At 53.3% G+C, this 27,223-nt stretch overlaps 1 protein-coding gene and 1 long non-coding RNA gene across 2 annotated transcripts; one reads left to right on the top strand and one right to left on the bottom strand.

Moving 5' to 3' along the window:
• Nucleotides 1–351: 351 nt before the first annotated feature.
• On the bottom strand, nt 352–4,694 carry LOC133766432 (uncharacterized). Its single transcript, XR_009866709.1, has 3 exons — nt 4,552–4,694; nt 3,468–3,658; nt 352–2,151 (listed from the first exon to the last, which is right to left on the bottom strand). It is a non-coding gene; the product is annotated as an uncharacterized LOC133766432 (long non-coding RNA).
• A 243-nt stretch (nt 4,695–4,937) lies between these two features.
• SEC61A1 (SEC61 translocon subunit alpha 1) lies at nt 4,938–21,646 on the top strand. Its single transcript, XM_062200570.1, has 12 exons — nt 4,938–5,060; nt 5,311–5,378; nt 8,106–8,171; nt 8,258–8,336; nt 9,308–9,439; nt 11,280–11,389; nt 11,652–11,805; nt 14,625–14,785; nt 17,006–17,203; nt 17,779–17,970; nt 18,228–18,304; nt 19,493–21,646. The coding sequence occupies exons 1-12, from the start codon at nt 5,054–5,056 to the stop codon at nt 19,677–19,679; spliced, it is 1,431 nt and encodes a 476-aa protein (XP_062056554.1). The 5' UTR covers nt 4,938–5,053; the 3' UTR covers nt 19,680–21,646.
• Nucleotides 21,647–27,223: the final 5,577 nt, after the last annotated feature.

Genomic DNA, 27,223 nt, shown 5'->3' with positions numbered 1-27,223 from the left:
GACCCGGAAGAAGCTCCTGGTTCCTGGCTTCAGATTGGCACAACTCTGGCCATTGCAGCCATCTGGGGAGTGAACCAGTGGATGGAAGACCTCTCTCTCTCTCTTACCTCTCTCTTTCAAATAAATAAAATCTTAAAAAAAAAAAAAAAAAAGTCACTTGACTCAGACCTGGGGGTAAACCCTGGTACTCCATCCAATATGACACAGGTGTCTAACTAGAATCTTAATCACTAGACTAAATGCCTACCCCAAGAGGTAAATTTTAATGAATTAAATTAGGCTTTAATATAATAAAGAGAAAAATATGGTCATTGCAGACAGAAGTGCAAAGTGACCAAGTAAAGACAGGTAGACATTCTGGGCAGTGCCGGGGTGAATTTACAGTGGACCCAACTTCCCTGGTAATGTTCAGCGTCATGGGCATTTGGGATTTGGCTGGGATTTTGCCAGACAGGTGCTCTGAAACGCAGAAGTGCAAAGATAGTACACCAGGGAGGGAAGTGCATTAGAGAGACTGACAGGAGACATGGAGGCCTGGAAATCCCAGAGATGCAGAACCCGGCATCTAGGGAGTGGGACTTTGAGTTCCCGCATGGCTTTCTGGACTTCTGAGGTCCTGACATTACCAAGTCTGGGACGCTGTGAGATAATTATAAAAGCAAATGTGCTGTATGCACCTGCCAAGGCACAGCACGCCACAGCAGCAGACAGCACGATGAAACTGGTCCCAGCTTGGAGGAGTGGGGGAGACTGCGGGGAGGCGGCAACACGTGTGCTGAGCTCCAAGGATGAGTGTGATGTGTGTGAGGCAAGGTTGGGAGGCAGGGAGGAGGAGGAGGAAAGACCCAGGGGCGAGACAGCATCTGGAGCAACCGGGAGAGGGAAGAGCAGAGTGAGGGAGCGCAGTACACATCAGTGGAGAGCTATGGGTCTTGACCCTAGTGTGGACAAGGGGACATCACAGGATTCCTGGTCAGCCCCCAGTGTTTCTTCCCGGTTTCTTCCATACTAATAGAATATGCACTTCAGTTAAATACATGACTATCTGGAATAACGACTCAGCAATTCTACCTCTAGGTAAATACCCAAGAGAACGACAAACATACAAGGGCTGTTCAAAAAGTTCATGGAAAATATAAATTATGAAAAAAAACCAAAAAACAGTAGGTATGGATTTCAAAATTTTTATGCACCAAAATAAACTTTAAATTCCATTTTTCCATGACCTTTTTGATGCATCTTCACGTCCACCCGAAGACGTGCACAAGAATGTTTGTGGCAGCTTTATTTTTAAAAGCTGGCCAAAAACCTGAGATAACACAAGTCTGCACTAACAAGTGACAGGATGAATAGTGGTGGAACACTAGAGTGACTAAAAAGAACTAAGTAGTGCTACATGCAGTAACGTGGTGAATCTGACATAGGCCCTGCCACTCGATCCAGACACAAAGGATTCCATCCAAATGTTTCAATGCATTGACACCTCTAGGATTCGTACAGTAAGTAGCCAATGGTGATAGAGGTCAGGGTAGCAGTTACCTGGGGGATGTCTCACAACCAGGAGCCAACGCAAGGAAGCCTACTGGGACACAGAAGGTGCTTCTGTGTCTTGAGCCTGGTGTAGTCACCCAGGTATGCACGTACACGCACACTGACCAAGCAGTACAAGCATCCTCACACGTTACATAATTCAGCGTAAGCAGTATGTCCCTGTGTCAGTCCATTTTGATTTTTAATGTATTTTTTCTTTCTTTTTTAATTAGGGAGAAACACAGATCTTCCATGCTCAGGTTCACTCTCCAAAACACCCACAACAGCTGGGGCTGGACCAGTCTCAAGTCAGGAGCCTGGAACTCCATCTGGGTCTCACAGATGGGTGGCAGAGCCGCAAGTGCTCGAGCCATCATCTGCTGCCTCCCAGGACGCACACTAGCAGGAAGCTGGATCAAAAGCAGAGTAGCTGGGCGCAGGTCTCCCAAGCAGCAGCTTAACCCCTGCACCATCACAGCTGCCTGCTAGTCCGTTTTCTGTGGCTGTAACAGAGCACCTGAGGCTGGGTACTTTATGAAGTCTAATTCACAGCTCTGGAGATTCAGGAGCGGGGCAGAGACATCTGCTGGTCATGACGGATGGCTTCGCAACAGCAGGAACCTGTGCAGAAGGGGTTATGTAGCCAGGCAGGAGGCCAGGGCAAGAGAGCTGTTTTATCATCATTCTTTCACGAGAACCAACCCGCTGAGACCTACAATAATACCTGCCAAACACAATGCCCATGAGTTACCTTGCACCCCTTCCTGATCCTGCCACAGGAGAAGTGTGCACCTCTGTATATGAACCCTTGGGGGACAAGTCACATCCAGGCTCTCAGTAGTGCCCCAGCCCGCCTTGCAGTCACGTGTGATTTAGACTAAATCCTCACCTCACCAGAAGCTGTGTGCACAAACCTCGGGAAAGGTCCTCCAATGACACCTACTGAGTAAATACACCACGTAGTTCCAAGTAAACCACATTTCACAACTGCTGTATTTCCTTTAAGTTATTTGGAAGAGATAAAATATACTCCAGACTGTTTATGTTTTTGTCCCCTTTCTGGAGGCGAAGTATAGTGAACGAGACAGCTGGTTGTATTCTCAGCTCCAGGGTTTTGGTAAACATTTTTGTATTTCGGAGATGAAGGTTGGGAAGGTTTTAAAAAACGAAATGAGGGGAGACTGGTGTTGTGGTACAGTGGGTTAAGCTACTGAGTGCCGCCTTGAGTCCTGGCTGCTCTGCTTCTGATCCAGTTTCCTGCTAACGATGCACCCGGGAAAGCAGCGGAGGACGGCCCTAGTGCTCAGACTCCTGGCTTCAGCCTGGCCCAGCTCTGGGTGTTGCAGCCATCTGGGGGGTGAACCAGCCATGGATGATCTCTCTCTCTCTCAGCTGCTAGGCCAGGTGCCTACCCTCTTCTTCCTTCTACTCCCCTTCCCTTCTCATTTTCGTCCTTCCTTTCTTCCTTTATTCCAATGGCAGAGCGCAAGAGAGATACCCTCCATCTGCTGGCTAACTCCCTAAAAGCTCTAACTGCCAGGCCTGGGCCAGGCCAGAGCCAGGAGCCAGGAACTCAATTTGGGCAGCAGGAACTCAACTGCCTGGGCCATCATTTGCTGTCTCCCAGGTGCATAAGCAGGAAGCTGGACTGGAAGTAGAGGCGGGACTCAGTCCCAGACACGCCAGTATGGAACATGGTGTCTCAAGTGGAGGCTTAACAGGCAGAACAATTCCTACCCCCTATCTCTTAATGACAGGACTTTCGAGCACTGTTTTCAGCCAACATTTCTGACAAGTCAAGTTCTGGGTTGAAAAAACAGTGGCGTCAGCACTGCAGCACAGCACGCTGGGCCACTGCTTGTGACGCCAGCATCCCTTGTCAGTGCCGCTCGGAGTCCCGGCTACTCCGCTTCCAACCCAGCTTCCTGTTCACGCACCTGGGAGGAGAGCAGAAGACGGCTCAAGTACTCGGGTTCCTGTCACCCATCTGGGAGACCCACATGGATTTCCCGGCTTCCTCCTGGCTCCAGCCCTGGCTGTTGCAGCCTTTTGGGGATTGAACCACAGAATGGAAAATTTCTGTGTGTGTGCTCTCCATGTCATTCTGCCTTCAAGTAAAGAGATAAATCTTGAAAAAAAAGAAAAGAAAATCAAGTTATTCTTCATTCCAGAGCTATAGATTTTGTACAATGAACATTTTATTTATTTTGATTTTTGCATACTATCACAGTTTCAGGCTTGGAGTACTATAATGATTTCTCCATTGCGCTGCTGCAGGTCAACAAGATTCATATTTATTATATTTAAAGTTCAAAAATTTAACCCAGATTTTATTATCTCTAATTGTAGGTTTCTACATAATAAAAGTCCTAAATGCATAAATATAAAAACACTGCACACCTACTTTCCAAAGAATTACAATCTGCTAAAGACACAAAAGTGTCGTCCTAAGTAGTGATTCTACTAAAGCAATTAGTTTGTCAACACGTGCAACTTGGCCACAACCCCTCGAGCGACCTCGGCCAGGCTCTCAGGATGCCGGGCCAGCTACCAACGGTACCTTCATCCTGTAACTATCACTGCAAATCTATGAGCTTCTCCTCCTCCTAGGGCTCCCGGCAGGAAGTCTCTCTCTTTCAGATTACTTATCACATCCCACCCCGACCCCCCACAGGGCTTTCCCCCACGGCCTGGCCTCGGGGCAGCCAACGCCAGGCCCGACCCACAGCACCCTGCCCCCAGTTCCTGGTCGCCAGAGGCGGCCAGCTCCTCCTCCGGGAAGCCTCCCGGGACTCCAGCAGGCCGCGCGACTTCCCGAGCTGCCTGGCTCCTCCTCTGGCCTAAGGTCTCTTCAGGAACCCAGCCCCTTCGTCCTTGGCTGGCAGGGGCCCAAGGCCCGGCCCGGGTCTCGGGTTTGCTGAATGACCCAACAAACGGCGCTGTTCCGTCGGTGCCACCAGCGCGCGTCCCATCCAGCACAACGATTCTCCACACGCACCCGGCGCCCCGCTCGGCGCCTACCGGGTGCTCGGAACTTCACTGAGCTGGAGCCCCCGGGCCTCGGCCGGCGGGCAGAGCGCCTCACGCACACAGCGCCTGGCGCTTGCCTCCGCGTCTCCGCGAGTCCGCGCCGCCCCGGCCCACGGAGGTGTGACGAGCCCTTCCCCGCGCGCTCACCGCCGCCAAGTCTGCGCAGCCGCACACTTCCCATCCCGGCGTGCCCCGCGCTACGCATCCTCTTCCCGACAGGCCGCGGCCGCCCCGCTGCACGCCGGGAGTTGTGGTCGCGGTGGAGACGGCGCGGCGGCCGGCCGGCCGGCGAGCGTGGCAGGAAGCGGAAGCGGCCCGCGGCCCGCCCTCGGTCCCGCCCCGCCCCGCGCCGCGCCGCTCGCCGTGGGACTAGCACTGACGTGTCTCTCCGCGAAGGCGCTGCGCCCCGGAGCAGGCTGGGCCGCGGTCAGCGCCGCCTCGGTCGGAACGGAGCGGAGCCCAGGCGGGACGCCGAGCCGGAGCAGCCGCCGCCATGGCGAGTGAGTCCTCCGAGGGGCAGCCCCGGGACGGATCGGATCCCCCCCTCCGATGCCGTCCCTCGCGTGTTCAGGACCCCTCGCCCAGGCCCGCCCGGGCCACGGCGGAGCGCAGCCGGTACTCTCGGCCGTCGTCGGGGGTCCCGCGTGCCGCACCTGCTCCCGCTCGTCCCGGGGCGGGCGGCTTCCCTGCACAGCGCGGGAGGTTTCTCTGCGCCCTAACTCCTCTTCTTTTGTTTTTCTCCCATCCAAGTCAAATTTCTGGAAGTCATCAAGCCCTTCTGTGTCATCCTGCCTGAAATTCAGAAGCCAGAGAGGAAGGTGAGTGCCCAAGTCGCCTTCCGAGCCGCAGGCTTCTTGCAACTGGGCGCTGGAAGTTTGGGGCACAATTAAAGATGGCCTCGACACGCCGGATGGGGAGACTCCTTTCGCTTCCCCCGGGACAGTGGCCGTGTGTCCCGGGGTGGGCCGGCGCCACCGACGTCGCCCGCTTTGTTCCCAGCCCCTCTGAACAAAGCCCCCGGTGTGCCCTGTCCCCAAAATGGATCCGGGTGTGAATGAATAAGGCCTCAGTCAGGACACTCGGCTTGCGGTGCCCTCCCCTCTCTACCTCTGGCAGGAACGGGACTGGCTTGGGTTTTTTTTTCCCCCCCTGGGAAATGCCCTTTGTGTCCGGCTGCGGAAGGAGAAAGCGGTTCCTTCAGCCTGTACACACGGTCTGTGCCTTTTGTGTAGGTGGTCACAGTACTGAGGATAGAGGCATTTTGTGGCGTGGAGGGCTTCTTGGGGCAGGCACATTCAAGTAAGAAATGTAGAGCCATGATGAGTCGTTACCCGAATTTCTGCACAGCTACAGCCGAGAGGGAGAGAGAGAGAGAGAGGGGCCTATGAAAGTAAAGCTGTCACACAAGGAGGAAACGTGTCATTAGGTCCATATGTTGGAGCATGAATAGTATTTGGTGCCCACATTCTTCTCAGACTGTTCCTAATACACTCACATATGTTCATCTGTAATTGATAGCCACGTGGAGTGGGCTCTTGGAGCCTACTTTTTCAGTTACAATGGTTTTATATAAATGCCTACATGTGTATTACCTGTGATGGGTACTCCCTCGCTCCCCCACGATGGGAATGGTATTAGTGGAAGAGCCAGGCAGGTGTCCGTCCCACCCTTTAATACAGCCTCTTTATAACCATGTGACCTTGGCCTTGTTACTGAGTGCAAGTGGAACAAGGGAAGTGGGCCAGGTGCAGTACCAGTGACGTAGGAGGGGTTAATTCTGGAAGAGGGGCTGTGTGACAGTGGCTGAGAAGGACAGTTTCCTGGAGGGAGTGGAAAGGAATTGCAGGCATAAGAAACTACCAACTGACCGAGAGTTTGCAAGACTGGTGTGTTTGGAGGGGAGGTGTTAGGTGTAGTTCATGGTGACAGTGTAGAGGGTAAGTGGGGAGCCCTGGGAGATCAGTGAAAAGGGAGGGGCAGGATTAGAGTGGTGTGGGTACTGTCCCTTGGAGGGGGAGCCTGGGGCTTGGCTTGGCTGGATTTAGCAGCTCCTTAAGAGGCAAAGGAGGCCGGACACGGGTGGAGAGACTCATGTTTTGTTGTGAGATGTGGTTGTATCCTGCAGTCTTGACAAAGCTACTTTTTTTTTTTTTTTTTTTTTTTTTTTTTTTTTTTGCCCATAACGAGTGATTTCACTACTGGTCTGTCTAAAACGGTGTTGGGTCCCTTGACTGACTTCTGATTTCTCTGGTGTGGCGGGGACGACAGCTGGGAAAGAGCTTCCTCAAGGGGAAGACGGGAGTCCTGTGACTCCCCCAGCGCTGTGTGGAGTGCCCGGGTGTGAAATGCCCGCCGCCTCTGTGTGCGCGTCGTACCTGACCTGCCTGCTGTGGACTGGCACAGAGAGGCCTGTGACTTCCGAGCAGGGCGCCAGGACACTGACTTGGCGCCCACGTAGACGTCTCCTCCTCTCTCGTGTTCACGCTGCAGTTTTGTTCACTGAAGACTGTCAGTTTCCATCTCTCAGTCCCCAGGCTGCACAGCTGTCGTGTGGCGCCCTCCGAAGCCGTTCTTGGGGTGTAGCCAGCAGCAGTCACAGAGAGGCAGACTCCCAGTTCCCACTTGACTACGGAGGGAGACGCCCGGGGGTGGGGACTCACGCTTTTCTAATACTTAGTAGTCAGGTAAAAAATTTTTTTAAAAGACTTAGTTATCTGAAAGGCAGAGTGACAGCAGGAGAAAGAGTAGACAGAAGTCTCCATCGGCTGATTCACTCCCGAGATTCCCCCAGCAGCGAGGTCTGGGCCAGCTGAAGGCAGGATCGCACGTACTTGAGCATCATCCTGCCTCCCAGGGTGTGCGTTAGCAGAAAGCTGACACAGGAGCGCAGAGTAGCCGGGACTCTGCTAATGGGAGCTGGGCAGTCCACGGGCAGCTTAATCCGCTGTGCCACGAGGCCTGCCGTACCGTGGTTCTGCTCGCCTCTCTGGCTGACACAGCTGAGAAGATGGGAAACTTCGTAATCAGATCTCAGTGGAAGTTCGTGAGGACATGAAGTGTGGAACTCTCCCTGCCTCCTCCCAGTATAGTTTATTGGATTGTTTGACCCTTCAGTCATGGAGACTGCGCTGGAACAACCCCAAATGTCATTCAGTTGACAGCAGAACACGATTTTGTTACCTGGAATGAAGGGGTTCCGTGTGTGTGTAAAGGTTTGTTGGTTTGGCACCTAGGATGTGGCATTTCTTTGCTCCTGGGCCTAAACTGTTAGTGCAGCGTTCACTTCAGCTGTGGGATTCGAAACAAGTCACTTACCCTTCCTAGGATTCGTTCTTCTCTCTGTGAGGAGATGTCAGCGCCATGTGGCGTGGAGGCTGACGTGACGCCCGTGCGGAGCTCTGCCCCAGGCCTTGTGCACGGGAAGCACGTGATACTCGCGGTGCCTAGGTTTGGTTCCGGGTTTGTCTTTGGTGATCAAAGACAGGGGCCTGATGAGAGTCTGCTTATGAAACTAATTGCTGGCTGCAATGCGTTCTGTTCTCTAGATCCAGTTCAAGGAGAAGGTGCTATGGACAGCCATCACCCTCTTCATCTTCCTAGTGTGCTGCCAGGTAAACCCGGGCCCCGCGCGGCCGGCTGGGGCGGGGAGTCTGCGTGGCCGGAACAAGTTTGCCGACTCGGTTCTCGTTGCCTGCAGATTCCCCTGTTTGGTATCATGTCTTCCGATTCTGCCGACCCTTTCTATTGGATGAGAGTGATTCTGGCCTCGAACAGAGGTAGGCCTCTTTCTCTGCCTTTTCTTGGTGCAGCGTGGTCGTGACTAGTCTCATTTAGTTCAGTTACAGGGCTTGGCTTTACCTAGAGCTCCGAGAGTGTGAAAACACGTGGCTCAGAAAATAGCGTGAAGCGTTCCTGTGCCATGTTGAATAGCCTCATTACATGCCGAGTTCAGCACCAAGGCATCGTCGTGTCTGGATTGGGTTTGAATGCTACACAAAACCTGTAGTAACAAGATAAGTCTACGTTGCAGAGAATAAAACAGCCTGACGGAAACAATATTTTATGAATACCTGGGATGATGCCGTTTTCATTGATAACATTCTGTAGGCTGCGTAATTTGTTTCTCAGCCGCATCTTTATATCTATAGGTTCCATGTATCTGTCAAAAAATGTAGAACCGTGTTTTGTCTGCTCCAGCCAGGCACCTGTGGGCAGTGAGGAGGATTGTGAATGAGTCTGTTGATACTGCATTTGATTAACTCTTTTACAATGAGTTCAAATTAAATTCCAAATCAGTTGGAAATATAGCTCATTTTAGCATAATGTGAAGTAGACGTTTATTCACAGCTAGATAGAATTGTACAGGCCCCCTTTGCAGACTCTGGAAATTATTTGAATGTTATCCAGATATTTTATTAACTGATGAAGGGACAAACCTTTCTTATCTCTGTAAAACCAGAATGAAGCTGTTTATGGTGAATTTAAATGCAGCGATCTGTAGCTGCCATGTGACTTCCTCGGCAGAGTAAGACGCTGGCTGGCAGGCTGCAGAGAGTGAAGTGCGTGACACCCTGTTCACTGACGCTCGGGGTTATTGTCTGCGTTAAATGCTGCCAGCACACTGAGTGACACGGAGCTTGTCTGAGCGGTGCCCTGTCAAAGTTTGCTCGTTCGTTTTCCTCTCCCCCAAATAATGTCTGCTGTGGCAAGCTAATGTTGGCTGAGTTTTGCTCCACTTTTCCTCAAGGCACGCTGATGGAGCTGGGTATCTCTCCCATCGTCACCTCTGGCCTCATCATGCAGCTTTTGGCTGGTGCTAAGATCATCGAAGTTGGTGACACTCCAAAAGACAGAGCTCTCTTCAACGGAGCCCAGAAGTGTAAGAAAGACTGTAATAATGTTCTGGTATCTATAACAGAGAACTTGAATTTGCTACAGAGTTTGGGGCATCAAAACACTTTTGCCTGGGGTGCTGTGACCTCCTGGCCCACCAACCTTGCACCACTCTCTGGTGTGTGTGAATGCAAGAGAGCACTCCTGGAAGAGCAGAGGGGCCAGTGCTGCGTGTGTGCCGGGCAGGGCAGGGCAGAGGTTCTGGGATGCCCCCAGGGCTGCACACTGAAGTGGAAGGAGTAGGGGTCGGAGGTCTCCCCTCTAGGGCCACAATGTCCTTGCCACTTGGTACCTTCAGAACTGTAAGGATGGAGTTGAGTACTTGCTCTCACAGTGCTCAGCACCACATAGCGGTTACTGTTTTCTCTTTTCCGGGCTTTTAAAAGGATTTAACTGAGGGGAAGGGTGATCCTTGCAGTTCAGCTCTGCTACTTCCTAGCTCTGTGATACGGGGCAGGCGAGACGAGATCTCTGGAGTCTCCGTTTCTTCATCTGCAAATAGGAGCAGTGACAACAGTGTCACTGTTCTCAGTGACGGTCATCAGAATTAACCATGGTCAGCCTCAGTTAACTGTATTAATCGGAAATGATATTCACAGTTCTACCTCAGCATGTTTTATAGATATCTAAAGTTAGTGTGGCAATTAATTGAGAACTTCATCTCATTTGAATTTGCCTGTTTCAGACACAAATCAGAATTTCAAATATACATGCAGTTTTTTTTTTTTTTTTCCAAAAGCACAAATTAGTTTCTTTCTCTTTGCTCATACAGTTTTTTTGCCTTAAGAATTCACTGTTACTGAGCACTTTAGAAAAACTCCATTTGGGACTGTATTTGATGAGCACTTTAAAGAAAAAAAAATTTAAGATTTATTTAATTATTTGAGAGGCAGAATTACAGACAGAGGGAGAGACATTCCCCATGCAGTGGTTCACTCCCCAAATGGCCACAGTAGCCACAGCTGGGTTGATCCAAAGGCAAGAGCCAGGAGCTTCTTCCAGGTCTGCCATGTGGGTGCAGGGGCCCAAAGACTGGGGCCATCTTCCACTGCTTTCCTAGGCCATTAGCAGGGAGCTGGATCAGAAGTGGAGTAGCCAGGATTCGAACTGGTGCCTATATGGGATGCTGGCGCTGCAGGTGGAGGCTTAACCTACTATACCACAGTGCCAGCCCCTGAAGTAAAATTTAGTTTATGTGGCAGACTAAGCAGAAAACCTTCACCTGAAGTCCAAACCTTACTTGAGAACCCAATAAAATGTGTGCACCTCATTGTGCCTGGCAGTGAAATAGCCACAAAAACTGAAAGTTTTCTTAGGCCAAAGGTGCTTGGAAGAAGAGTCAGTGGGACTAGAAACCAAGCTGATGGTTTTGTGGGTGCAGATGAGAGAAAGGTTTGCTCTGTCGTGGAGGTAACACTCTACTCTAGGCTCAGTCTTGGTCCCACGTGGTCAGCCGCAGTGTAGTCACTCCCCTTAAGAACCACTTGGCTCCCGAGTGACCCGACACCGAATGTGCTACAGCTCATGGTGACCACTTCGTTGTCTGCTGTCACCTTGAGCTGATTTTGTTCCCTCGTCTGCCTTGCGTAACAGCCAAGTTTGCCATGCTTCACCTCTCTTACTCCTCCTGCTTCCAGAAGGAAAGTGAATTTAGGGACAGTTGAGATGTGACAGTGTGGCTGTTTGACGTTTCCCCACCCATGCCCCTTGGGGGCATCAGTGCTTCCACCTCTGGTCCCTCCTCTGCCTGGCGTTGAGGAGCGTGCACTTTCCTGTGCTGCCGAGTGACGTCCACTCTGCGAACACGGTTTTCCTTTGGTTTCTAGTGTTTGGCATGATCATCACCATTGGCCAGTCTATCGTGTATGTGATGACAGGAATGTACGGGGACCCTTCTGAGATGGGGGCTGGAATCTGCCTGTTAATCACCATTCAGGTAATTATGACATTAACATCCCCTCCTGACTAACAGTTCTTAAACAGCAAACTGAGAGGAAGCCAGGTACCCCGGGGTTGCCCACCTGGATCCAGCAGAGGCAGGGGGCTCTGCAACTGCTCTGCGCAGCTGAGGGCGAGCTCCAACCCTGCCTTCAGCGTGTCTGTCAGAGGACCCACGGACTGAAGGGGGGACCGTGTCCTTAGGGGGCAGGTACGCAGTGTCTGAGATTCTTCACTTTGTGACTTTTTAAATTTTACAGCTCTTTGTTGCTGGCTTAATTGTCTTGCTTTTGGATGAACTCCTGCAAAAAGGGTATGGCCTAGGCTCTGGTATCTCCCTCTTCATTGCAACTAACATCTGTGAGACCATCGTATGGAAGGCATTCAGCCCCACGACTGTCAACACTGGCCGAGGTAAGAGCCCTCAGCTGCCCTGGTGACACGGTGCTGTCACGAGTACTGACGTGGACCAGGCAGAAGTTCCCCATCCCACAGTCCCATTGGCTCTGTGTGCACCTGCAGCGTGTTTGTAAACACAGATGGCTTCATGCACTTAATGCTGCCTAACTTGCATTTTTTTCTATTAAGAGTATTTCATGGGTATTTGGTGTGCTAGAATAATTTTCTGCGTGATTTTTCTTAGCATGAACTTGTAATGGAAGGATGAAGTCATATTTACTTTAACCAGTTATCTTGTGATATTTAAGTACTTGGTAGTTTTTTGACTTGTTAACATTAAACATCCTTTACAGTCACTCCCAGCAAATTACGTTTCAGAAAATGCTGTTACTAACCCCGAGCACCCAGTCATGCATGCAGAGACAACCTTGTGAGAGCAGCCTGGACTTGGGTTTGTTTACCACCTGGGTTCAAATCCTGGCTGTTCTTGCTAGTTGTGTGTGGCTTTGGGCATATTCCTCCCCTATGGAGCCTTGGACACCAGGAGAAATGAGCAACAAGATGAAATTGTATGATGCCGAATTTTTCCATTTACATAATACCTAACAATAAATCAGATCAGATACTGGTATGCTCCATTGTATCCACAGAGAATGCCACTGAGAAGTCTTGTGATGGGCGTGTTTGTAATAAAGGTTTCTAAACACGGAAGGGAAGCCTTAGAACAAGACTTGATAGAAAAGGAGAGCAGGCAGTTTTTGTTGCTAAATATGTTACTCAGAAGAGTCCCATGAGAAATGTTTGTGTACGTTTGAGTGTTTTCTTGGAATTGAATGCTGGAAATTGTCCCTGGCTTCCAGAGACCATATCCTCTCTTCACTGAGACCAAAAATGAGTCCCAGGACAAGTGAAGGCCACCTGTGCCTTCCAGAGAAGTAAGTACACCTGAGCGGGGAGACGCTCGGGGAGTCTTAGAATGAATGAGCTCAGAGTTTGAGCATTTCCTAGTATTTTAGGAAATCCAAGGCAAATTGGGAGAAGCTAGGGAATCGAAGGCATGGTTTTTGCAAAGTCGAATATGAGAAGGCAGGACGATCGAGGTGCAGTCGGAGTCCAGGTGTTTGGTGATAACCCTGGTTGTCCCTGGCCCTGGGGGAAACCTGAGCTAGAAGGAAGTAATATAGGAGTGGAAGCCAAGGTAGGGCAGTCAGGGAAGGCCCAGGAGACTGGCAGCAGCTGGACAAAGGGTCACACGCCGTCCTGGAACAGGGCACTGAGTGACAGGAGTAGCGGTTGGAAGGAATGATTTGCTCCATACTGGAAGATTGGCGCAGACGGCGGTCCGGTGAATGTAGCATTGCTCTGGTCTTGGCCAGCCAGCTTGGCAGAAGCATGGAGTAAGGGCACCAAGAGGAGAACACGCAAGAGATGAGACACAGGAGGCACATTCAGGGCTGTGAGAACCTTTGAAGTAAACGTGTCACAGGGTCCATCGGCCACTGTGAGGTGGCTGGAGCAGAGGTGCATTTGGGGAGGAGGTTGCCCAGGTTCCTGTGTGTGGGTGGTCCATGGCGCTGGAGGGAGCACTGTGCTGGCTGCGGAGCAGCAGGGAGGACAGTGGAGTCACCAGGACCCACCCCAGGGAAGGGCGGGTAAGTGTGCAGGGCCGCAGGGAAAGGCTGGCCTTCCAGCTGTGCCTGGAGCTGAGCTGCCCTTGGCCTGACACACAGCTGGGGGCTGTTGAGTGGACCCTCCGTTGCTTTTCCCTGGACATTGAGAACAATCTCGAACAGGGCATCAGCAGGGACAGCTCAGGCACAGAACAGCCTTGCTCCTGAAGTTCCTCAAGTACCTAGAAACTCTTCCTCCAAAGGCTCAGCAGGTAGTGAATTTGAGAAATAATTAAAAAATTAGAAGATAGATGTTAGAAGAGTTATGGCCTAACCCTGGCACTGCTGTTAGCTACCTTCCTTCCAACAAATACCTCTTATACTCAGTAAGTACCAGGTGCTGCTGTAGACACTGGGGAGACAGAGCAAATAAAACACATGTTGTGTGTCAGGTGCTGCCATCGGGACCCTGGAGCAAAACAAAGCAGAAGAAGAAGGTGGAACTCCCGGGGAAGTTGCTGCTCTGTTAGTTTGCGTAGGCAAGGAAGGCCTCCCTGACAGTGGAGTAAAGTTCTGAGAGATGAGGGAGGGACACAGCAGGAGCAAAGGCCCTGAGGTAGAAATGCACCTGGTGGGTTCCAGGATCAGCATCTGTAGCCAGAGCAGAATGAACAAGGTGAGATCAGAATTGGGGGAGTGGGGCATGAATAGTTTCCTCTGTTCCCCGGTGCTACCTCCCCTGTAACCTGCAAGGTAGGGAGACAGGTCAGTGTTGTCCCATAGACTACAAGGTGGAGAGGGTGAGGCCTTAGAGAAGATCACCACAAGTGAGGTGAGGAAGCCGGGACTGTTGAGACAGAGTGCTCCCTCAGCACGGCCACCTCCCATGGCTGTGGTGGTCAGCAGTGGTGCTGGTTAGGTACCTGCCTGATGCCGTCTCCGAGTGGTCCAGGCAGAGGCAGCAGGTGCATCCAGCTGTCATCTGTTAGAAACGAGGAAAACATCCCAGGGTGCACCTTGTGCACCTCACAGTCCCGATACCATTGCCTGCCCCGCCCACAGAGCCGGGTCTCTGGAAATGGCATCCACTTCCTGCCAGGACAAAGGGCACACGTGGCCAGCCTTCATGGGACTAGAGCTGTGCCAGCCTGGAACAGCAGAATTTGCACTGTGAGGCGATGCTGTTTGTTCCTTCACCACATTTGTCCCCGGCTTCACAAACAGGAATGGAATTTGAAGGTGCCATCATCGCCCTCTTCCACCTGCTGGCCACACGCACAGACAAGGTGCGAGCACTCCGAGAGGCATTCTACCGCCAGAACCTGCCCAACCTCATGAACCTCATCGCCACCATCTTTGTCTTTGCAGTGGTCATCTATTTCCAGGTGCGTAAGAACCGGCCGTGGGCAGTCGTGGGGGTCTGGGTTTGCGTTTCTGGGTGCCTGCCTCTGCATCCCCTAAGTTGGGGGTTGCCGTGTCATCACAACATGGAGATGTGGAGGTGGCACTTGAAGGGGGCAAGTGTCCACTCGAGCCACACAGTGTATTCACTGCATCATGGGAACTTGAGCCACCTAAACAGAATTCACATTTCTGAAATCACGTTCCCTTGGCTGGCCTGCCAGCAGATGAGGTATACAGCTGTCCCTCATTATCAACGAGGGACGGATTTCAGGAGCCCCAAAGCCCACAGTTGCTCAAGTGTCGTGTAGAAAATAACATAGTATTCGCATTTAACTAGTTATCCCCTTGTGTACATGAAATCTTCTTGGAATTGTGTATGATACCTGATGTAAGTGTGATTTAAATATTTTAGATTGCTTGTTTAACAAATAAAGTTTGGGCTGGCGCCGTGGCTCACTAGGCCAATCCTCTGCCTGCGGTGCCAGCACTCCGGGTTCTAGTCCCGGTTGGGGCGCTGGATTCTGTCCCAGTTGCCCCTCTTCCAGGCCAGCTCTCTGCTGTGGCCCAGGAGTGCAGTGGAGGATGGCCCAAGTTCTTGGGCCCTGCACCCCATGGCAGACCAGGAGAAGCACCTGGCTCCTGGCTTCGGATTGGCACAGCACTCCAGCCGCAACGTGCCGGCCGTAGCAGCCACTTGGGGGGTAAACCAACGGAAAAAGGAAGACCTTTCTCTCTGTCTCTCTCTCACTGTCCATTCTGCCTGTCAAAAAAACAAAAAACAGGCCAGCGCCGTGGCTTAACAGGCTAATCCTCCGCCTTGCGGCGCCGGCACACCGGGTTCTAGTCCCGGTCGGGGCACCGATCCTGTCCTGGTTGCCCCTCTTCCAGGCCAGCTCTCTGCTGTGGCCAGGGAGTGCAGTGGAGGATGGCCCAAGTGCTTGGGCCCTGCACCCCATGGGAGACCAGGATAAGCACCTGGCTCCTGCCATCGGAACAGTGCGGTGCGCCGGCCGCAGTGCGCCTACCGTGGCGGCCATTGGAGGGTGAACCAATGGCAAAAAGGAAGACCTTTCTCTCTGTCTCCCTCTACTGTCCACTCTGCCTGTCAAAAATAAAAAAAATAAAATAAAAAAACATTAAAAAAAAAAAAAACAAAGTCTGCATATCCGGTACAGACGATTTTCTTCTAGTATTTTCCATGCGCGGTTGCTTGAATCCACAGATGCAGACCCCGCGGACCCATAGGCCTGGCTGGTTCTGAGTTCAGAGAAGTGAAAAGGAAGCAGGCTCTGAAACTCCTGCTGCTCCGCCAGCGTAGTCACAGAACGTTTGTAGGCAGTGTATTCACCCAGGAAGCGGCTCTTCCTCTTGAGAGGAAGGTGAAATTATCAGTCTCCCTAACTGCTGGATAAGAGGCCTGATCCAGTAGTTGCTAGGCTGTGCACTGGCTTGCCTTTTGTACTCTGTGATTGTCCACGCCATGTGTTTTTATTGAGAAAGGAGGAGACGCGGCAAAGCAGTGTGGCGTTTGTGAGGAGGTCATTGTACCGACCACATGCTTTTACTTGACCAAATAATCAACCTGTTTATGCTACTGAGACTGAGTCAGGTGTCTGAATCACAGGCAGACGCGTCGGGGGCTTGGCAGGTGGCAGTCGGAGCATTAAGAACTAGTTACTGGAGTGCTCTGCGGCTGGCCCTCTTCTAGGCACCGGGAGTTGTAAAATGATAAGAAGGAGTGTCTCCGGACATCTCAGAGGCAGGGCTTGCTCTCGTGGCACCTTAGACTTTCTTGTTCAGGATCAAACCCCAGGGCCCGTTCGGTGGCATAAGGCTGATGCGGTGGCCCTGGCCCAGGGCCTGGAGACGCACTCTTAGGATCTGGGTGTGTGCCCATGCGGGCTTCCCTGTGTATCCACGTGGGTGTGGCTATCATGTGGTAACTTGGTTTTCAATACAAGTGGGGTCATACCACTATGCGACATTTTAGCCCATTTTTAACCCAGGCTTTCTGGGACCATCCTGTTTATGTGCCCATGTAACAGTGCTGGCAGTGGTGGGCAGTGAAAGGGCGTGAGTTCCCAGATGCTCTCCCAGGACCACCTCCCTCCTGGCTGACCTGAGCACCCCCACCCCATCTTTCTCTGAGCACTGGCAGCACTGAGCAGTGACTAGCATTTTTGTTCTCTTTGGCTTCTCAGGGCTTCCGAGTGGACCTGCCAATCAAGTCAGCCCGTTACCGCGGCCAGTACAACACCTACCCCATCAAGCTCTTCTACACCTCCAACATCCCCATCATCCTGCAGTCCGCCCTCGTGTCCAATCTGTACGTCATCTCCCAGATGCTGTCCGCTCGCTTTAGCGGCAACCTGCTGGTTAGCCTGCTAGGCACCTGGTCTGTGAGTACACTCTTTGTACATAGAATTATTTTCGGCAGTGGTTCTTGCTTGTGACCAGATCATGTTACCCAGAGATATTTTTTAATTGTGCCTTTTACACATTCAGCACATTACAAATTGTTTTTAATAAGGAAATTGCTTGACTAAAATGTATTCTTTGGTTTGCTCAGAACTGTCTTTCTGTGCTGGCACTAAAGTTCAGTGCAACAGCGTCCACAGGGCAGAGGTGTGGTACAGCAGTTCAGGTGCCACCCGAGGTGCCTGCCTCCCCAACAGAGTGCCGGGCTTGCGGCCCAGCTGCTCTGCGTCCACTCCGCCTGCCTGCTAATGCTCCGGGGAGGTAGCAGGTGGTGGTCTGAGTACTTGCCGTTTACATGGGAAACCCAGACGGAGTTCCCAGCTCTTGGCTTTGGCTGGCGCAGCACCAGCCATTTTGGGGTGAATCAGTGGATGGAAGATACCTCTCCATCTGTCTCTTTCTCTCTCTGCCTTTCAAATAAAATGAATGAATAAGTATAAGTCTGTGTATATTTAAAGCAAGAAACAGCCTTCACAGGCATTTTGGTGCTTTGCAGGACACCAGCTCTGGGGGCCCGGCGCGCGCTTACCCTGTGGGTGGCCTTTGCTATTACCTGTCTCCTCCCGAGTCCTTCGGCTCTGTGCTGGAGGACCCCGTCCATGCCGTTGTGTACATCGTCTTCATGCTGGGCTCCTGCGCCTTCTTCTCCAAGACGTGGATTGAGGTCTCGGGTTCTTCTGCCAAAGATGTAAGTACAGACGTCCGAGATTCGGTTGTTGCTGGCATGAGGGGTACTGACTCTGACCTCCTCCTGTGAGAACCAGCTCAGAAGCAGGCAGGGCCAGCAGCCGGAGCCCAGCAGCAGATGAGCACCGGGCTTTGTCACGTGACTTCCTCGTGGCAGCCCTCAGATTCTCTCTGTAGATACTGTTAGGGCTGGGGAAGGAAATCTGCCCTGTGTAGTGTCACGTGACTGCCTGCACGCCTCTGGTTGGTGCCCTGCAGGTTGCAAAGCAGCTGAAGGAGCAGCAGATGGTGATGAGAGGCCACCGGGAGACGTCCATGGTCCACGAGCTCAATCGGTGAGTGCAGCCTAGTCCATGACCTCCCATTATTGCACCTGTGCTGTTTTCTTACACAGCTGGGTCTCATCCTCGGGTTACAGAACACTAAGGACCCTGTGGAAACGAACACTTGGGAAATTGCGAAGTGCCAGACACTGCTGGAAACAGTAAAGTGAAGCCACAGAGGCCCTCTCTGAGGGTGGCGAGATGGGAGCTTGTGGCCAGAGGCGGGTACAGGACAGTACGGCAAGGGCCCTGAGTGCGGTGCAGGCTGTAGTGCGCCCTCACCTCTGTTCAACCCCATGGGATGCTGAAGGGAGCAGCCGGGTCCTGGCCTGAGCACAGGTGAGGGCCTGAGGTTGTAGAAGCTGGGCCTAGAAGAGGCTGATGCCCTTGAAGCAGGGAGGAAGGTCAGGCTGCCAGATGAGAGAGGCAGGAGCCAGAGATGGGAGGGTGGTGGCCACACGCGCGAGAGCAGCGCGCTGAGGAGGGCTGCTCCCTTCCCAGCAGTCTGTTGGCTGCTTTTGTCACAGGGAATGGAGCTGCCCCTTGGGCAGGGGGGTGGCAGCCAGCGTGCTGGCTTTTCCAGCCACATGGTGGCTGTCACTGCTTATCCATTGTCACTTGAAATCAAAGAAAAAACTATTGGCAGAATCGGGTGTCAGGCAACTTGTCCCATGGGCCATAGCTTGCTGGCCTCTGCTGAAGAAGCAACCACACGTAAAGCCCCAATCATGCATGTCACATCCCTCGCAGGGACAGCAGTCCCTTGCATCCATTCTCCTAGTAGCAAGCCTCTGTTCATTAGAAATAATACAAGTCACGTTTATAAATTTTAAAAATCTCTGGTAGACATGTTAGAAAACTGAAAAGTCGGTTAAATTATATTCATACTAATGCAATGTATCCAGAGTATCATTTCAACTTGTAATTAAAGGAGAAGTCACACTGAGATGCTTCACAGTCTTGTTTGCACATCATCTCGCTCGGGACCATTAGCCACATGGGGCCAGCATGGCCAGCTGGTGGACCATGCAGCTCCATCATGTTAGCGTGGGACAGCAAATGAAGTTTCAAGGAGGCAGCAGGGTGGCCTCTGGGGCTCCTAACCACAAGTGAACCTGTTGGGCCATCCAGCCCTTTTCTGCATCTCAGATTAGGGGTAGATCAGCTGGGGGCCTCACTCACCATCTCCCACTCCCCCAGGTACATCCCCACAGCTGCAGCCTTTGGGGGGCTGTGCATCGGGGCCCTCTCAGTCCTGGCCGACTTCCTGGGCGCCATTGGTTCTGGAACGGGAATCCTGCTCGCGGTGACAATCATCTACCAGTACTTTGAGATCTTCGTCAAGGAGCAGAGTGAGGTCGGCAGCATGGGGGCCCTTCTCTTCTGAGCCACGTCTCCTCAGGGACCGGGAGAGGCCAAGGCCACGCGCTCCGGAACTGCCTAGAGACGGGTGCTCTTCTCACAGGAGAGCACTGCTGTGGCATTTGGACTTTGTTTATTAATGTTTTTTAATTTCATATTCCTTCATTCCACTGTTTAAAGTGCTAGACATTCTCCAATTTGAAATTTTGCTCTTTTATTCTGGCATTGGCAAAACGAACTGTAGAAGTGAGTTTTCCTTCAGCTGATTGCCAGAAAGGGGATGGTGAATGATTGTCCTCAAGCGTCCAGGAACGTTTGCTTTAGCCTTGGCACCTTCTCAGTGCCACTCCCCCACAAAGGGAATTGCTGGTTCTGGTTGGAAGCACAAACCCTGAAATGTCAGCGTTTCATTTTGGCAGTAGCGTGGGAAGTGGGGGATCACGTGTTGCTGAGGATGTAAATGTGGGGAACCTCACAGCCAGGTCTCCTTCAGTCAGGGACCGGAATATCTGGCTTCAGACTGTTCTCTGTAAGACACCTTTGTTGTCCCTTTTACACAGTTTTTTAAGCACAGAGCTTCTTCCAAAAGACGGACACGTTTCCCAGAGGACACTGGGCCATCCGTTGGTTTCCCATGTGTGTGCTGTTGGCTCCTCCAGCCTTGAGGCTGAGAGCAGGCTGTTTGTTTGCACCATCTCTGGTCAGCTCATGTCGCCTCCGCTGGAGCCAGGTCAGGGTTCGGCAGCTGTACAAGTGGAGCCTGGCCAGGCGAGTCACATGTCTGTGTGGAGGGCCCTTGCAGCGATGTGCATCTGTCCCGCCAGCTTCTGCCAGTTGTCCCGGAATTGTCTCCTTGTGGCTACACTACTGGTACCCACTGTCCCCTATAAAGGGGACAGGCCGTGGCAGCAGGCAGGCACCAAAGGAGAGCAACAGTTCTTGGGCTGCCTCCCTCTCTACACAGGGCCCCTCCCGTTATTCTAGAATTGTCTTCCGGTGCTCAGGACCAAACGCGAGTGCGTCAGGAGATGCCAGAGCCCCTCTCCAGGTCCGCGGACTTGGCAGAGACGGGAGCACACAGGCGGCTCCTCTCTGGGGAAGTCAGGTTCCTCCGAGAGCTTGGGTTCTCAAGTTGCCCCGGCTTCCACCTGCAGACTCGCACTTGGGTCTGCAGTCAGTGACAGCTGGGGACCCAGGTCTTGGCTTTCATGGAGGCCCTTTGTGGGAGCCGAGTGCTGCCTGTTGAGGGCAGCAGGCTGGGGACGAAGATCCTGAGGGACCTAGAGGCTGAGTGAGCCTTAGATACTGGGGGACCAAGGGTGTTCTCATGGAGGATGCCCCTTCTAAGAAGGGAGCCTGGCGGGAAGTGCAGCCATGGAGGAGGTGCCCCACCAGCAGCGCGCAGCCCCATCACGATTCAGTAGAGGTCGCAAACTTTTTAGCTGTCTGGGTCGGGTTGGGGCTTCCCAGGAGACCTCACTGGCAGTACTGACCAGGAAGCAGACTGGCCTAAAGCCACCTGGCAAGCCAGCAGCACAACAGAGTAGACTCTGGTCCCTCAACCCACAGCCCAGGACTCAACACCAATACCACACGTGGCCTTGTCTAGACCCAGTCCTGAGCAGCCGGGAGCTCTTAAGACCTGGCGCCCTCCCTCTGCAGGGCCCTCCCACTCCTGCCCTCTGTGGCTGCTTCAGAGCAGCAGGCCCCTCCCAGCCCAGCCCTGGGGATGCCGCGGGCTCTGGCGAGGGGGTAGCACGACCGTGGGCCAGAGCGCGCCAGGCCTCAGGAGGAGCCCTGCCATCCTGCCTGCTGCTGTAACCATCCAGCTGGGCCGTGTGCGGCCCCGGCTCGCGCCCTCTGGTTGATGGTCAGTGTGTGGGTGGGTAGGGGCTGACCCCTGCTTTCAGGGGACTGTCACTGTGGATGCCAAAATGGCTTAACTGAGATACGGTGAATAAGTGACAAATAAAGCCAACTTTTTACAAGCTACTTGGTCATGTTCTCTTTTTGAATTAGGTTGTATTCCCAAGGCGGCCAGGAACAGCACAAGGCTTAGACCTCTGGGTGTGTCAGATGGCACATTTCCATGGGTCTCCCCTCTACCAGGTGGAAGTTTCCTCCTCAGAGAGGCATTTGGCCAGGAACACTTGCGCCTGGTGGTGATGACAGCCTCCTGCTCACACTTTCTGGTGAAGTGAAACCCACAGGGACTTATCTGCCAAAGCCAGAGGGCTGGTGCAGCCATGCAGCTGCTACAGGGCTCTCCTGGGAAGGCAGAGTGCCCACCGTGTCCTGTGGGGACCCTGAGGCCTCCAGAGGCAGTGCCCCTAGCTCCTGGCAGAGGGAGCCTGTGGCCCCACACCTTTGCCTCCCTTCTCAGCCCCCGAGGCATGGCCCATGGCCAAGGGGAAAGCATGGCTTCCAGACAAAGACATGTAGCACCGTTCCAGGATCATCTGGGAGCCAGCCTCCACTTCCAACATCTGGACTGGAAAGTCCCAGGGCGCTCCTAACTAGAGCAGTGCCCACTTCACTCCCTGCCTCAAACCCTCTGGGTCGGCACACGCTTCCCAGGTAGCAGGCATTATGAAACCCCTGGGCAGATGGAACAGAGCTGCCTCTGCCCTCAGCAAGCTCACTCCTCGACAGTAGGGGTGCTGCAGGGTCTGCTGCCTGGGTGGCCTGCGCTCCCTCTGTCTGCTGGACATCTGGTTTAACCTTCAAAGCCCAGCTCAGTAAGGCTAAGACCAACTAAATGCCCAACAGAAGGGGCCTGAATAAACCAACAACACCTCCCTCTGGAGAGATCTCCATACAAGGGTGGGAGACGTCGCCCCAGCGGGCCACATAAGGCCCACGGAATCACTTGGTCTGGGCCTGCCAAGGCAACCACAAGTGGAACTTGCAATTCAGTAAATCTATAGCAGTCTAGTTTTTAAGCTGCTGATTTTGTATGGCCCGTGAATGATGTCTTGCCCCCACCACGCTCTTCCTCTCAGAAACTAATCCACCTCAGCACAAATGGTCCTTGGCAGAAAAAGGTTCCCCAGCCCTGTGGGACTGATTTTATATACTGAGAAGACTCCAGGAGTCACCAGTATCCCATAATAGGGTTCAAGTCCTGGTTCCACATTCTGCTAATACACACCCTGGGAGGCAGCAGGTGAGGGCCGAAGTAGTTTTGTCCTTATCACCCAAGTGGGAGACCAGGTTTGAGTTTCTATTTCCTGGCTGTGGCCTAGCCCAACCAACTCTAGTTATTACAGGCATTTGGGGAGTGAACCAGTGGTTCATACACACACACAATAAATGATGAAACTTTTTTTTTTTTTTTAAATAGGCAGGGAGTTGAAAAAATAGATTGCACCAGGAAAAAGCCCAGCAGTTTTTCTTAACACCAAGCATATTCCTACCTTGTAGTCAGCTATCCCACTTGGGCACTGACCCAAGAGAAAAATACAGACCTACACAGAGTTGAACAAGGGAATATTCACAATAGCTGACAACTGGAGCCATCAACAGGTGAATGGATTAGGAAGCTATGGCACGTCCATATAATGACATCTTAAAACTACTGGTCCATACCACAATGTCCATGAACCTCAAAGGCATTCTCAGTGAAAACACAAACGAGCACACACACGATGAATGGTCCCATTCATACAAAATCCTGAAGCAGGCAAGGCTAAGCTGGGGCAGAAAACATGCTGATGGTGGTTGCTTCTCACGGAGTGGGGATTGGCTGGGGAGAGGCACAGGAACTTTCTGGGGTGCCAGAAACATTCTAGGATCAAGGTGTGTTTCCCGGCCAGAACTAAGAGGATGGTGCACGTGAATTTCACTCTGTAGGGTTAACCTTAGCAAAACAACAAAACCCCAAGCAAACACAACTCCCGATAATGACCTGTGTGCCAAAGCATTTCAAGATAAAGTGCACACTGTGTCTGCCACTCGCTTAGAAACGTGGAGAGGACTGGAAGGCAGAGACTGACAGATGGGGGGAGGGTAGGAGGTTGAGTGGTACCTGGAGAACGGTGTCTTCCTTTTGACTGCTGTGTGTGTCCTAGGGTGCATGGGCACAGGTCACCTCCAGTAGGACCCAGTGGTCTAAAGCAGGTGGCTTCCAAAGAGGGATCAGGACACAGGTGTTGAGGTTCCCCCCCACAACTGGATACCCTTTGGGACTTCCTAAAATTCTGAACTGTGCTCAAAATTATCCATTCAAATAATTAAATGTGTTCAAGGATACTTCAAAAAAGTTTATGGAAAATGTAATTAAAAGTTGTTAAGTTGTAAATAAAGAATTTCTCACTAAAAGTCCAGGTCAGTTAAAGCTTTCCCGGGGGCTGCTGCTCTCCCACGTGCGCGAGGCTACCTGCCCAGCGAGCTTCGTCCTCCATCATAGGGAAGCAGGCTGCATAGGTGCTGGGTCCCGCCCGGGAATCTGGGGCAGAGCCGCGGGGGACACGGGGGGGGAGGGGGGTGGCCCCGGGGTGGGCTGGGGCAGGTGGTGTGCGGGCGTCAGCCCACGCCGGGGCGCTGTGGCCTCCCAATCCCGAGCTGGGCTCAGAGCCGCCATGGGGAATGATACTGCCCAGGACGTAGCTACCCTGCTGTGCCCCTCACAGGGTGGCCGGCCTCCCACACACCTGTCACCTCGTCACCTCCTCTTGGCACCCAGCAGCGGCTCCTCCCTGCCGGGCTGACGGTGCGCTCTCCAAGGCCAGCCCCTCGCTCCTTTCTCCTGGCCCCCAGTCCATCCCTGGAGGGACCCGGCTGGCTCTTCCCTAACTGTCGCCTGTGGGGCAAGAGCAGGGCCGACTGGGTGCGCTGAGAGCGCTCAGGGCACCTCCATGAGTGTGACCCGACCTTGGACAACGTGCAGAGGGCCTGGCCCCCTTGGGATACGTGAGCGCCAGAGCAGCGGCTGGTGGCCAGAGCTACCCACGAAGTCAGGCACCGACTGGCCGGGCCAGTCCGGGCCGGAAGCCTGCCTCCCTGGGCGGGGCCGCGGGACGACTGATTTGCGATTTATGCTGCGGGTCCTGAGGCCTCCGCACTGGTCAGGTACCGCGTGTTCAAGGGCGGCTGGGTCTGCACTGGGCGGCGGGAGTCTGGGCCACAGAAGGGGGCTGGGTGGGCGAGGTCGCGTTAGCTGCTGGCCGCCTCTCTCCACCCCGTCCCAGGTTCTGCTGATCGTCCCCCCTCCCAGGGACCGTGCCCCACACACACTCCGTGTCCCCATTGCCAGAGTGCAGGGTGCCGTGAGCGGTGCGTCCGCCCGCGCCCTCCCCGCTACGGCGTCCCCATTAATCACTCGGCGCTGACGGCCCCGATCTGCTCGCGGGCGGCGTGACGGTGACGGTGACGGCGGGTGACGGAGCGGGCAATCGGCGGGCGCTCATCGGCCCATCTTATCGCGCCGGTCCAGCCGCCGCCCGCCTCGCGCCGCCCATTGATCGCGCCGGGCCGGGGCCGGGGGTCAGCGCGGGCTGGGCAGGCCTGACAGCCGCATCCATCGCCGCCGAGACGCGCGCTGATGGCTGCACGGGCGGCATGGCCCGGTCATTAATCACTGTGCCTGCCGCCGAGTGACGAGAAGCGGCGACAGGGCCAGCGGGGGCGACAGCCAGCCCTCGCAGCCGGCCCACCCCTTCCCCACGGCAGGGCGCTCCAGCGTCCCGAGCTTCCCAGTCACCTACCAGGCTTCCCCCTGGGCCCTTCTGTCCTGGCACAAATTTGAGGGGGAGTGGCCTCACAGTGGAGGAGCCTGGGCAAGGGACAGAGTGGATGCCGCTGTACCTCCGGGGGCCTGCTTCCCAGAGACCACAGGGCATGGCTGGGACAAGGGGCTGCCATTTCTCCCCTCCTACTACTCTAGCCCTGGAGGGTCCCGGGTGTGTGTGTGTGTGTGTGCAGGTTTCTGGAAGGCAAGGACACCAAGGGCAAGTCCTTGCCTTTACCCTTCCCATGCTCTGTGCTCTAGAGCTGGGACCCTGGGCCGCAGGACTTTCTCCAAACCTGGCTGGATGCTCCAGCACAGGGATGGGGAGGGACAGAGCCCAGCAGGCTCTGGCTCTGTCTGACAAACGGATCTCTTCTCCCCAGAGGGAAAGAGGTCTGACGCTCGTCACGGTCTCTCCGTGTCCTGGGTGGCTGATGCAGCCGCCAGCACCTCACCGAGTCCATACATCCAGTCTGTGGAGTATGACACCCCATCCTACAGATGAGGAAAACAAGGCTCACGGAAGGACTTGGCTCTGTCAGGACCAAGGCCAAAGAAGAGGCAAATGAAATCAATACCACAGGGGCCGGCGCTGTGGAGCAGCAGGTAAAGCCGCCGCCTGCAGTGCCAGCATCCCACATGGGCACCATTTCTAGTCTCGGCTGCTCCACTTCCAATCCAGCTCTGTGCTATGGCCTGGGAAACCAGAAGATGGCCCAAGTCCTTGGGCCCCTGCACCCGCATGGGAGACCCAGAAGCAGCTCCTGGCTTTGAATCGCCCCAGCTCTGGCTGTTGCAGCCAATTGGGGAGTGAACCAGTGGATGAAAGACCTCTCTCTCTCTCTTTCTCTCTCTCTGCCTCTCCTTCTCTCTCTTTAACTGTGACTTTCAAGTAAAAATAAATAAATCTTTAAAAAAAAGAAAAGAAAAAGAAATCAATACTACAAGTAGAATCTGTCTCACTCAAACAGCGCCACGCCCCCAGAACCTGTGCTCTCCTCTCCTAACTGTTGCCACTGTGTGGAGCCCTTGAGAACAGGGCCATCTCAGGCAGGTCCAGCTGCCCAGCCCAAGGCTGGCCCTGGGGTGAGAGAGGGATGTCCACGGGGAGTACAACCCTCCACCTCCTTGGGCACCTCCATCCAATAAAGAAACGGCTAAGAAAGACTTGCTGACCAAGAAGTCACTTTCTGGTATGAGAACATGGTCTGTTAATCCTAAAAACATACAGCCTAAAGAGCAATCTGCAGGTGCAACTCTAAGAGGTGTGGTGAGCGAGGAGCTTTCTGCACTGAGAAAACCAAGCCGGGACAGGGATTTTCCAGCCAGGGCCGGGGACCCATCATCCAAGAGCCTTTCCCACTCCCACCGCATTTCTGGGCCCTTAGCACACAAGACAGGGAGCTGGGACTTATGTGCAAAGATGCCTTCTGCTGAGCCACCTGCTCGCTCGCTGGGAGGCACCCCCGAGAGCCTGGATCAGAGCTTGGAATATTCAACTGCTTCTCACGGCCACCCCCACCCTGCCTCACTTTAATATTACAACAATTTTTCACGCTGGAGCTGAAATAGTGCAAAAAATGGGGCTGCTGTAATTGTTGTTAGATTGCGTGTCAGCCTGATAAGATGTAACAAATATTTTCCTCCCACCAGGGTCTGTTTCCCTCGTGGTAATGGATGGAGAAACTTCTCATAGTCGGCGAGGGATTGGTCGTAAAAACTTCACCTAGAAGATTAATGTAATAATCTCAGGCCTTGCTGGAAAAAAACAGGAGGAAAATTAAAATAACCCAACCTTCCTACCTATCCAGAACCATCTCCCTCACTTCAGAGCAGTCAAA

Source organism: Lepus europaeus, chromosome 9 (assembly GCF_033115175.1).
Source record: "Lepus europaeus isolate LE1 chromosome 9, mLepTim1.pri, whole genome shotgun sequence".
Classification (NCBI taxonomy): Eukaryota; Metazoa; Chordata; class Mammalia; order Lagomorpha; family Leporidae; genus Lepus; species Lepus europaeus.
Note: the sequence above shows the minus strand (reverse complement) of the source record. Positions and strands in the feature narration are given on the sequence as shown.

Coding starts and splice junctions, on each gene's coding strand:
- SEC61A1 (XM_062200570.1), top strand. Junction 11,806..14,624: donor GACTGTCAACACTGGCCGAG/GTAAGAGCCCTC, acceptor CTTCACAAACAG/GAATGGAATTTGAAGGTGCC. Junction 17,204..17,778: donor GCCTGCTAGGCACCTGGTCT/GTGAGTACACTC, acceptor GGTGCTTTGCAG/GACACCAGCTCTGGGGGCCC.